This window comes from Pezoporus occidentalis, unplaced genomic scaffold, assembly GCF_034315485.1.
Source record: "Pezoporus occidentalis ecotype Australia unplaced genomic scaffold, CSIRO_AGI_Poc_V1 ctg27, whole genome shotgun sequence".
Lineage (NCBI taxonomy): Eukaryota > Metazoa > Chordata > Aves > Psittaciformes > Psittacidae > Pezoporus > Pezoporus occidentalis.
This window is the reverse complement of record NW_026914611.1, coordinates 1,159,601-1,172,194: the sequence shown is the minus strand read 5'-3', so window position 1 is coordinate 1,172,194 and position 12,594 is coordinate 1,159,601. Positions and strand designations below refer to the sequence as shown.

The 12,594-nt window shown below is 33.7% G+C and overlaps 1 protein-coding gene across 1 annotated transcript in view; it reads left to right on the top strand.

Moving 5' to 3' along the window:
- Positions 1–12,594, top strand: part of CNTNAP4 (contactin associated protein family member 4) — a 227,594-nt gene that overhangs the window by 198,215 nt on the left and 16,785 nt on the right. The window contains exons 17-21 of the mRNA XM_062624584.1: positions 4,684–4,902; positions 7,163–7,402; positions 8,729–8,953; positions 10,181–10,314; positions 11,358–11,445. Of these exons, the coding sequence (XP_062480568.1) occupies positions 4,684–4,902; positions 7,163–7,402; positions 8,729–8,953; positions 10,181–10,314; positions 11,358–11,445 (906 nt within the window). The remainder of the gene's footprint in view (positions 1–4,683; positions 4,903–7,162; positions 7,403–8,728; positions 8,954–10,180; positions 10,315–11,357; positions 11,446–12,594) is intronic.

Sequence of the window (12,594 nt, the reverse complement as noted above, 5' to 3'; positions counted from 1 at the left end):
AAGTACAGCAATTAGACCCTGAATGCTCAGATTATTCTTCCTTCCCTTACTCACTGCATCCCTGCCACCAAATTCTCTCCCTCTAGGTTTTAAGGCCCAGCATTACATGTGGGTGATTAACTCAGTCACAACATCTAACTCATACCTTCTGTGGCACAATGTTCTAGCTTAGTCACGCTTTCTCATCTTTTTTTTCTTCTTCTTCTTTTCTTTGTACATGCCCAAATCTTTAGACATTTACATATGAATAAATTTTTATTGCACAAGAGAAAATTAAATGTCTCACTAAATTCAGTAAGAGGACTAACATAAAGTTAAAGCTTTTATCTTAGCTGACTTGATGCTTTAGTACTATATTATTCATTATTAAAAGGGAGAGTGTGTAAAAGGATGAAGTAATTTAAAAAAAAAAAATTGATTAATTTGAATGCCACATAAATGAAAAAGTCTTATAATTGATAGGTGCCTGTAAGAGTTCAGAACTCTTTTTTTAACTTGGGATTAGACAGTTCCTTATTTTTTTACAAATCCGTTGTGTTATCACACTCAATTATGTTCCAGTGAGGTGTAGAAATGAATATATATATATAATAACATATGAAGCAAAATAACCATAGAAAAGTTAATGCACCTTTATTAAAAGTGAAATATTCAGCTTGCTTTGGGGTTTTTTGCTGATACAAATACTTTAAGGTTTTGAAACAAACTGGGAAATACCTACTGTGCTCTTCTGTACCAGTTTAATGATAGAATATTGCATAATGGTTAATCAATTTGGTTTGTGTTATCTTAAACTGTAATGATTTATTTGAAAAATACCCTGTTTGCAACAATGGTTTTGCCATGTTTAATAAGAGTATGAGCTGCTTTCTGTTAAAGTCCTGAGAACAGGTGAAAACACAGTAGCACTATAACCTCTGTGTAATGCAATACAGAAAATGTACTAGGTCAGCACTTAGGTGCAGAATCTCTGAACCAGTTATTACATTCTTGAGTGATAAATGATTTTACATTTTCAAAATAAACAGTTGAATTATGGAATCATTAAAGGAATGCTTCTGAGAAGTAAATTTATTCAGAAACTTGGGAGAAAAGCATTGCTCTTTCTTCAGAATAATAATATGCAGACAAACTCATGTCACTTGTACCATTCATTAATAAGCATCCAAACTACTGTATACTTTTGTTTTTGCTATGACTTGTTACAAGTGAGGATGGGAGAAAGTGAAAGGCTGAACTGGTCTGTATTTTTAGCATTGAGAAAAACAAAGTTCATCTCATTATTGTATAGCATGTAGAGATATTTGTTCCTTTCCAGAAACATCTTAATTAATTGAATATAGAGGCATATACATTTTTGCATACCATGGGTAGGATTGTTTGTAGTGCACACAGAGTTGCACATGTTTGCACTGAGTGTAATGTCAGAAATAAGCAATAGAAATTTCCATCACAAGTACCTTTTCCTTTTTCCCCCTCAAAAAGAAAAAAAAGAAAAAACATCCCCTTGAACATTTCATTTTGTATAGGGTTATTTAGATTTCATCATCATATAATCTTTTACAATAGATTTGAATGTAAATCACCAGCCTACACTTGATATTCTATTAATAGTTCCACATAAATCAATGGTTAATGAAAATGTCAATGTTTAAGATAAGGATGTTAGAATTTATTTAAAATTCATTGTGCCATTAATATTTGGCATTCCACACTTGTGAACACAATGATTCTTCTTAGCACTTTATTGATTGTTCTAAAGCTTTATATCTAATTATTTTCATTATGACATAATGATCTTTAGAGCTTTAGGTCTAACTTTGCCGAAGAGTCTTAATAAGAAATGCGAAGTTTAGTGTTGTTTGTTTTGTTTAGTGAAGTTATAAACACCACAGTGCATTTGTGTATAGTATTTTAGAAAGTTTTTACAAAAATGGAGGTGTGAATCCTAACTGTATCTTAAAACACAGAGGAAGTGAATCATCTTGAAGAAAATACTTGATATGGTTTTTTTTACAGAGTTATGAAGAACTCTAGTCTTTGGATTTTTATCTGAGTTCCTGTGGTATTCTGCAGAAGTGGTTGAAAGCAACAAGACCGATTCAACTCTGAATAGTACCCTATTAAATACTTATATGACTGGAGGTTACATCCTATAGCTGAAAGTCTGAGTAACTATTTTATACTGTGTGCTCACTGAATGGTTATTTCATATTTAAAAACAATGAGTTAAATAGAAATTTGACGTAGGGTTGGGAACACTATGGTGTATTAATTTGAAGAGTCTTCTGTAGTTGCTTTGGAAATAGTTCTGAAGAGTCCAATATGCAGTAATTGTTGATCTTTTCCCTAGTTATTAACTAACTGTCTAGGATAAGTGAAATTCAGTTGTTTACTTTATGGAAAGTGCTTGGGTTTGTATTCTGTAGCATATTACTTGGTAATCACTTTCTGCTTCTTCATGTAATGTCTAACCTTAATACTCTGAATGGCTCTCAATGACTGTGCATTCTAGTTATTTTAATCACTAGACACCGAACGCTCTCCATGATTACCATCAACTGCATCTTCTGCTCCACTTTGCCAATCTATAGCTGTGTTCTGCCTATGAAATCATCAGAGCCACAGAAGTTCAGAAAATTTCAATGTTCAGAAAAGTTATAATGTTCAGAAAATTTTTGAGTAATACCAAATTAGGTAGGGCCCACAAAATATTTTTGCACCAGAAGAGAACTCCTGGATGTACCCTCCTCTGCCATCCATGAAATGACCTAAGCGCTCTTTGCATCAATCCTTTGTCACAGGAGGACAAATTTTAGAACTCAATCAGCACCTCTCCATGTCCTGTGGCATACCTTTCACAGGTGGTCCTACCACTGTGAATATAAATGTTAAATTTCTTCCAAATTTGCTGTTTAGCTAGTTTTAGCAGAAATATTAAAAATATTATAAAAAGTTAATTGAATATATTTTTCACATTTTCTGGTCAAAGTTCAGACACTCCAGCAGATGACTATACAGCCATCCTTGCTATTTGTCCCTTCATTTCTGGAACTTCTGAGATTAATTCTCTTTTTTCAATATTATATTAGTTTTATTTATTCATATTAATATAATTCATTATTTCAGTGGTTATTTCAAACTCAATATTACGTTATTTCTTGCCTTTAAAATCTGAACAGTAACATTATTTACAAGATCTGTTATTCTGATATGCTATTTAATAGGAACATTCAGTGAGTTCAAAGCAGAATTTGTGTTTTCAGGGTTCACTCTAACAGTATCTAGAGGATTACAAAGACCTCCCTACAGAAGGTAACATTCAGCAGAAATTCTCTTTACCCTGTCTCATGGAGTTTCTATTGCCTTTGTTCTCCTGCTGTGTGTTGTGGGTTTTTTTCCTTTTAACCCTCAGTAAGGGGAAACTGAGCTCTCAACTTTGTCCAAATGAAACAAATTAATCCTGAAACTCATTTTACTAAGAAACTATTTTTAGACACAATGTATTTCTTATTATTGTATAAAACTGATGATCTTTATGCAGAAGAGATCAGTTATTATAAAAGGCATTCTGTTTAAAAATTGACCTCACATTATGCCCTATCTTATGTAGTGAGTCAAATGCCTGGTGTATTTATCATTTCACATTTGTCTCTCAGGTTCATCTGTTACAGAAAAGTTTATAATAACGAGATTCAGGGTCTAAGGGATTGCAAGTGTGTGGCATTACTCAGTCTAAAGGTTGGCCAAAGCGGATCTGTTATAAAAAGTCTAATGTATCTTTTAAAGGTGAAAAAAAGAACCCAAACAATTGATTTTTTATTTTTTTTTTTTAAATCAGCAAGTGAATCTTTGAAAATGTTGTTTGAAGCTGATTTATTTCCCTTGACCACTCCAAACTGGTTGCTTTTCTCTCAAAGTTCAATAACACAAATGGGAACCTTTCTTCTAGATTCATGGAATCTTCTCATACCTCTAGTCATTTAATTAATCCCTTAGTAATTAAAAATTATGGTAATTCCTTCTTTCGGAATTACCTATTTTCATACATGATTGTCTTTGAGTATGTGAAAGAAACTGTTTCAGGGAGAATAGTCATAATTCTCAATCTTCTATTTCATCTACCTATTTTGACCTGCAAAGACTTAGTTATGATTTTCTAAGCTAACTATAAAACCATATAATGTGAAATATTGCTGATGAAATTGCTCAATTTAATTCACATTATACATAGCCTTAGAAACTGTGTTGAAATTTACCCTCTGATATTTGTAGAGATTCTGTGAGTAAAACAGACAGTAGAAGATGTCGATTGAATTATAGTGGTGATAATTTAAATACGGTTAACAATGATAACCAATTAGCATGTAGTCAAGAGATGCTATTTATCCAAACTGAAAAATAATGAAGCTAGAACATTTTACTGTTTCTTGACTACTATGCTTTCTAGATGTCCAGAAAAGGTTTGATTTTCATGCTGTGAATGAATCATTGTTCTCACTGTCAACGAGTGTGAAGAATGAGCTTTGAGGATAGGCCTCCTGAAGTAGGATTTTCCACTAAGTCAGTCTTGCTCCAGTAAATAGTAGGCTATACTTTAAAGTAACTTGTTGTGTTTGTGATTTTGTGAACCAATTGACTATGAAATAATTTAAATATCCTTTATTACTGACCTCTTTCTAGCTCCTTCTGAAGTGCTTTTTTCATTTGATGTTGGAAATGGACCTAGTGAAGTTACAGTACAATCACTCACTTCCTTAAATGACAACCAGTGGCATTACGTGAAGGCCGAAAGAAACATCAAAGAGGCATCCTTACAAGTAGATCAATTTCCTCAAAGGTCTCACACTGCTCCACCTGATGGGCATATTCGCTTGCAGCTCAACAGCCAGCTTTTTGTAGGTAGGCACTCATTTCACAGAATCTTTCTTAGTTGTGGTGGAAAAAAGGAAAAAATAGAAGACAAAAAGGTGACAACTGAATCTTTTGAAGAGAGTTTTTATGATGAGATGGGAGTCTCTTTGAAACATCCATGGAGATGGAGACGTATTTTGACATTACAAATTCAGTGCATTCACCTATATTGAGCTGACAGTTTAAAAACTGTTCTGATTTATTTACAAGCATTCTGTGTGGCTCATTTTCTCATATAATGTTTAGGAGAATAATTGTATTAGAAGAGTGATTCTGTTTTGCTTTTGGATTTGTGTGCTTTTTTCCTCTCTGAAAATTTTTGAAGATCCCAGAGTAAAATGTAGTAACATTCATTATAGTACTGTGTACCTTGAAATCCCTTATGAGTTTGTACAATTATTTTGAAATAATTTGGAGCAGAACTGACAAAAAATGTTATTTGCTTAATTTTATTCTGATAAAACAGTGCTTTTGAAGTGTGACATGACAAATGATGGTGATTCGTTCGAAAAATTTGTCATGCATTTCCTGAACATAATTTGTGAGGATTAGGTATGACTGAAGCAAGGGTTTTCTGGTGTAACCTGTTTTTGCAATTAACTGTAGTACTCTCATGTAGATTAATATGGTGTGTAGTTTATTTTGTGTTTGAGTTGAACAAGCCTTTTGGATAATGCAACTTTTTACAACTCCAAACTATTTATAAGATATTTTCATTTCTTCAATTAAATATAATTTGATTCAGTGGTGGGAGTAGTAAGATTTACTGTTTTACTATTTTTTCTGACAGTCTGCTTGTACAGACTCAGGATTGTCTGCTCAAGCCAGTGAAAGGATTTAGAGAAAAATGAAATATATGGTATCTGAAGAATGGCATTAGCAGAGGCACTTTACTTACATGTTCACTCATTTACTTAAATGTTGTCTCCTACAGCAAGCATCAGGTACCTAATACCTGCCATAGTCATGCATCAGTCTGTCACTAATGTATTAAGAATGACATTTCTTTGGACTAAACCACTGTATTTCTTGGATGTGTATACTCTGGTTTTCCAAACAAGCCAGAACAAAAGCCTGAATCTCCCACCAAAATGCTCATTTTAGAAGAGATAACATCAAATCTTCATATTGCTAGATGCTTTTGTGCTGTTACGTCTGTTAATAAGAACAGCTATGTCAAGATTTTCCATGTAACATCAAGAATTCTACAAACTTTGAAATAGAAAAGTATGAAATCCACATTAAACCAGAAGTTTATTTGAAATGCATGAGAATTATAAGTTGTAATCTTACATATTGTGCAGTATTTTCTGCTTTTGCTTTTTAAAAGAGAGCAAGTGACGGGAAATATGATTAAGTTGTGCAACAAAGGACAAGAGAAATGGTATGTAGACTGCACACCTTGCTAAGCAATCGGGATGAAAAAAATGCTAGTGGTCAGGAAGTGTCCTAAAAATAAACAGTGAAAAAAACAAATGAAGCAAAAATTAGCCTTAGGATTGCCCTGTATCCTTATCACATCTGCTTGGTATCAGGTTTATCCTGACTGCTATTCTTCTGTAGTGAGAGGGATAAACATTCCTGTTATCCAAGAATGGACACAGCTTGTAATATGGGACAGAGTATGTCAGGCCACACACTGTGGGGTTCTGTGATCTGTACCAAAAGACACACAGATGGACAGAGACACAAATCAGTTGAATAGCCAGGAGGATATAAAAAAGTTCAAACTGTACAGCTCATCACTCTCCAATCCTCTTTTTTCTTTGGTTTGTTTGTTTCTTTCTTTTTTTTTTCTTTCTTTCTTTTATATTTTTTTCTCTTTTCCTTTTTTCCTTTTATTCTTTTTTTTCTTTCTTTTATTTTTCCTTTTTTCTTTGCTATTCTTTTTCTTTTTTCTCCCCCTCATCTCTCTTTTCCCCTCTTCCTTTTCTCTTTCTCCCTTCTCCTGTCTTCTCCTCCCCAAATTCTGCATCTTAATCCTTTGTCAGTTAATAGAAGTATGCATCATTGCTTGGTATCTTACTCTGCAAAATCCTTATTTACCATTAAATCTTCAAGTGTTTGCTGTAATTACTTTACAAAAAACAAATCAGATATGCTTTTAAAGCTATTTATAAGTATTTATACATGCATAAGCTTGAAACTTGAAAATCCATAATATACTGTTCAGGAGCTGTAAAGTATAAACACGTTTTTGCACATCAATGCATTTAATTCTTTTAAAGATCATTTAAATTTATTTCAGGTGGAACAGCATCCAGGCAGAAAGGATTTTTGGGATGCATTCGCTCGTTACAGTTGAATGGAATGGCCCTTGACCTGGAAGAGAGAGCAAAGATAACACCGGGAGTTGAACCAGGCTGTCCAGGACATTGTAGCAGCTATGGTAAACTGTGTCACAATGGTGGAAAATGCAAAGAGAAATACAGTGGATTCTCCTGTGACTGCACTTTCTCTGCCTATACTGGGCCGTTCTGTAAAAAAGGCAAGCATGTCTTTTAGTTTTGTCAGTTATTGAAATAGGACCATACAGTTCAGAACAAGATCTTGACAGCAGTTTAAGGAGACGCTTAAATGCTTGTAAAATATTTGTATTACACTAATGTAGAGAAACATTCAACTCATTTTGTTCAGAAAATCTAAGTTTTGCTAAATACTGTCTTCTAGAGATGTGGCCAACATATTTTGCTTAAAGCAGGATCATTCCAACTGAGATTAGCATCATTATTTAATGTTATGCAACTCCTTTGATTATTTAATATTACTATAAGTTATGGACTGTATCTTTATGAATATTTTTTAATTTCTGTCTTGTAAGTCAATCTCAAAACTAAGACTAAATTTGGAAAATGAGATGCGGAAGGTAAAATTCTTTTTATCGTGAGAACAAAGTGAAAACAGGGCTGAGCCTAGTTTTTCAGCCATTTTAAAGGAATTCTTTGGTGATGATGTCATACTGGTAAATGATCTAATTAACATCATGGAGATTGGCTAGTGGAAGGTGTCCCTGCCCATGGCAGGGGAGTTGGAACTAGATGGTCTTTAAGGTTCCTTCCAACCCAAACCATTCTATGATTCTATGACCATAAATTGTCATTTTAATTTTAAGAATGTAAATTTAGAACTTTTTGTATTTAAATATAATTTAAATGAATAATTTAATGAAAAATTATTTGCTTCCTCAATGTATTAAAGGGATTATGCACACTACCTTGTGGCTTAAATGTTCCTCTAAATTAGGTAGCATAACATCTATCCAGCCACCATTGCCACTAGAAGTATGAAGGGCTCATGTGAAGTTCTTCCATACCTTAGCTCACCTGTGGTGTTAATGTCATTGAATGAGGAATGATCCTTTCCTCCTCCCGTGCAAATAGCTGAGGAGACTCACGGTCACAATCTGTGTTTATTATACTTGCATGGGTAAAATGACTCCTGTTGCTGAAAGTGTGGGATAACCTATAGGAATAATACATACGAGAGAAAACATATTGGGTTTGAGGACATGGATAAACAAGGGAAAAAAATCCCAAACAACAAACCCAAAATCATAAGTGTGTCTAAAACTAGACAAAAAGAAGCACTTCATACAACAGATATTTAAGACACTTACCTTATTGGTCTTGGTCTGCCCATGTTGGGTCTTATTTTTTGCTATAGTTCTAAATATTAGTTCCATTTATATTTTATTTTCAGCTTTATTACAATCATAAAGAATACATTTTGTCTTCTTCTGTAGCAGAAATAAATAGAAAACAGAGGTAGTCCTGTTGTGCATGATATTTAAAAATCAAATTACTTTGTGTTTCAGAGATCTCTGCCTATTTTGGGACAGGCACTTCTGTCACATACAATTTTCAAGAATACTACACCTTAGCTAAAAATTCCAGTTCTCACGCTTCTTCTTTCTATGCTGACATGACACTGAACAGAGAAGCAATTACGTTTGCCTTCCGAACAACGCGGACACCAAGCTTACTGCTCTATGTCAGCTCATTCTACAAGGAATACCTCTCAGTCATTCTCACCAGAAATGGTGAGTGTTCAGATATGTCATCTGGAAACAAAAATAAACATCATAGCTGCCAACCCTGATTGCCAGACCTGAATCACAAACTAAGCATTGTTCTGTTGTTACTTTGAATGATATATTTATTTTTCAGCTGTACTAAGCAGTGTTTTCCACATGAAAAACATTCCTTCTAGTGTCGTTTCAATTTTTACTACTGATTTTTATCATGTTGGCAGAAGTAGTTATTTCTGGAAATTCTCTAGAAATACAGTAGAATATTTTTTAAAAGTTTTTAAATGAAACTCAAAAGATTGATCTGTCTGCTACTCACTCACCATGTTAATTGACATTCTCATGTTAAATAATGAAATACATTTTGAAAGTGCATTATCCATTTCCAAATTAAATGGGTCATTACATTCAAGTAGTTTCATAAGCTACTTATATACCTATGACCATACATGTATACACTGCTGTGAAAATACACATAACATAATTGATGTTTCAATTTATGCTGAACATCGGGTGTTAGTTATATCTTTCTTTTCATTCTTTCTTCTATGTCTAGATCTTTTTATTAAATTTTTTATTTAATTAAAAAACCTCACAGACTGAGGTGAATCTTTGGGTTTATCAGCGACTTTGCAGTCACAGTGGTTCTGTGCTCAAAGAAGGTTGTGTGCTTTCCCAAATACAGATTTGGATGTAGAATAACCTTAGCATCCTCCCCATCATGAGAGGTGGAACATGGTTTACTCCTGACTGGCCTGGGTATGGCCTGAGCCTTGCTTTCCAAAAGATGAGTATAAAGTTGTAGTCTATTTAGCTACAGCTGAGAGGAAATCTCTGACATGGAAGCTATGCTGTGCCTTTGTTCTGTTGTGGCAGAGTCTGTGTGTTAGTGTCTGTGACAGTACACTGGGTGTTAACAATAAATGGAAGGTGACCTAGAAGTTGCTAACTGCATCCAAGTGAAATGGCAGATGGCCAGAAGTTTACAGGCCCAGACAGTGTAAGCACTATTAAAGAACAGTACTTTTACAGTACTGAATTCCATTTGATAAGTCACATTAATATGAGTTATCCGACCAACCCTTTCTCAGCTGAATTATAAAAGTACTTACTAAAATCTCTGCACAAATTAACTTTCTTTGCAAATACTTCCTACCTCCAACATTACTATTGTATATGAACTGCACTGTCTGTTCTATATGCAGTGTACTAATCTTTTTGCCCTATTTAACCCTGTAGGAAGTTTACAGATCAGGTACAAGCTGGATAGCCATCAAGATCCTGATATCTTCAACATCAGTCTCAAAAGCCTGGCTGATGGACAACTGCAACACATGAAGATTGATAGAGAGGAGGAAATGCTCTTTGTAGAGGTAATTCAGTTAGATAAAAAAAAAAAACAAACCACAAAGCGGGTTATCTTAAAAAAGTAGAATACCTCAAGCAAAATTAAGTAAAAAGTTACAAAGCAATTACCTCAGATAAACTGTACTTTAGTATCTTAAGTAAATAAAGCAAAGGATAGCAGACTTATGATGTACAGTGAAAATCTACATTAGACAGTCCCTTTGGTATTAATTTTGTCTATTCCAAAAGGTCAATATATCACAATTTTATAGGAAAATCCAATTAATTGTTTGATGGTTAATTTTTCAACATTTATGAAATGCATATGACTACTGATTTTTTTTGGGGGGGTCTTGCATTCTGGTTTCTGTTTCAAATTACATATCAAACTACATTACATCTAGATAATTAATTTAAGCCTATTTATTTGTCTTATTTTCTGTGGACCCTTTCACATTAAAGCAATGTGACTATTAAGGAAAAGATTTTTGTTATTTTTTGCAGAAATTTTGTGATAAAATAGAAAGATTTGATTTGCTAGTATTATATACTAACATGTAAAGAAATCTTAATTTTTAATATTATAATTTTAAAAACCTAGATGTTACAAGTTAGTATTTTGAGGCTAGAGCTGGGTTTGCTTAATTATGCATTGATACAAGGCTTGAAGACAAGTAGTTCTATAGGTACCCTGGGGGCAGAGAATTTACAGTATGATATTTGATCTTTATGAACTAAATGTTGAAAGCCTTTTTTAATGAAAAGAACCTTTTTCATGTTTTTGAAGGCTTACTGCATTTATTCATCTCATAGATGAAAAAGAAAGAATCAGACAAACCAGTAACATAAATAAAGGTTTATTAAGTGGGATGCTTAAGAAGTATTGCAGCTATAGTCAGTGATCTGATGAAGCTAATCATCTATTTCTGAAATAGTTTTTATACTATAACTAACAAATGCTGCCCTCAGCTCCTTTCATTTTTAACCTTGATTATATCTGCTTTTTTGCAAACTTTGACTAATATCTGCCCCATTATACCACTTTACTCTTCACTGAACCATTCTACAGGTTAACCAGAATGAAAGAATGAAGTTTTTCCTGACTTCAGGCACAGAATTCAATGCAATTAAGTCTCTCACACTTGGCAAGATTTTAGGTAAGTGGAACACTGCAAGATTTTCTAAAACTTAGATCAAAATGTCATCAAGGAACTTAAAAAAATAATAACCCTTAATTCACTGAAATACATTTGTTGTCTTAAATTTAATTAGACACTGGGTCACAATCAAGGTATAAGCTTCAGGCTTATAATAATATAATAATAATAACAATAATGGGTAAGTCTTTCCTAAAAATGATCAAGTGGATTCCATTAAAAATAATTTCACAATTCTCTATCCCATTTTGCAATTAAGCATTATGAACACCGCTTTTTTTTTTTTTTTTTTTACTCTCGGGGGAAAAAAAAATTCACTATGAAATCATACACAAAGACCACAGAATGCTATTATTCATGTACCATATTTGAAAACCTCTCTGTGATTACATATACATTAGGTATATGTTAATGTTAGCAAAAACTTATTAGAGCTACCTTTTAAGAACAATTTATGCTATGACAAAATATTTTGTCTCCTGAAGATTCATTGAAAGGCATCTGTATCCCTGTAGTAATGATCAAAATGAAATTTACCTCTCTGCAATTACCATTTTGTTAATTTTGTTAAAATAAAACAGCCTGAAAAAAAAGTCTCAAGCTCTTTAATATTTGTCACATTGGAAAAACTCATTGATAGAGGAAGACTTGGTCTTGCTGAAAATTTAAAGGATATTTTACTTTCCTCAAAAGTTATTAGAATCATAACATCATAGAATAGTTTGGGTTGGAAGGAAGATCATCTAGTTCTAGCCCCCCTGCCATCGGTAGGGACGCCTTCAACTAGCCTAGGTTGGTCCAAGCCCCATCCAACCTGGCCTTAAACACTTCCAGGGATGGGACAGCCACAACTTCCCTGAGCAATCTCTGCCACTGCCTCAAAACCCTCACAGTAAAGAACTTCTTCCTAATATTTAATCTAAATCTCTCCTCTTTCAGTTTAGGGTCATTACTCTTTGCCTTATCACTACATGCCCTTGTATGAAAGTTCCTCTCCAGCTTTCCTGCAGGCCCCCTTCAGGTACTGGAAAGCTGTTGTAAGGTCCCTGTGGAGCCTTCTCCAGGTTGAACAAGCCTAAGTCTCTCAGCCTGTCTTCACAGGAGAGGTGTTCCAGTCCTCTGATCATCTTCATGGCCCTCTTTTGACCT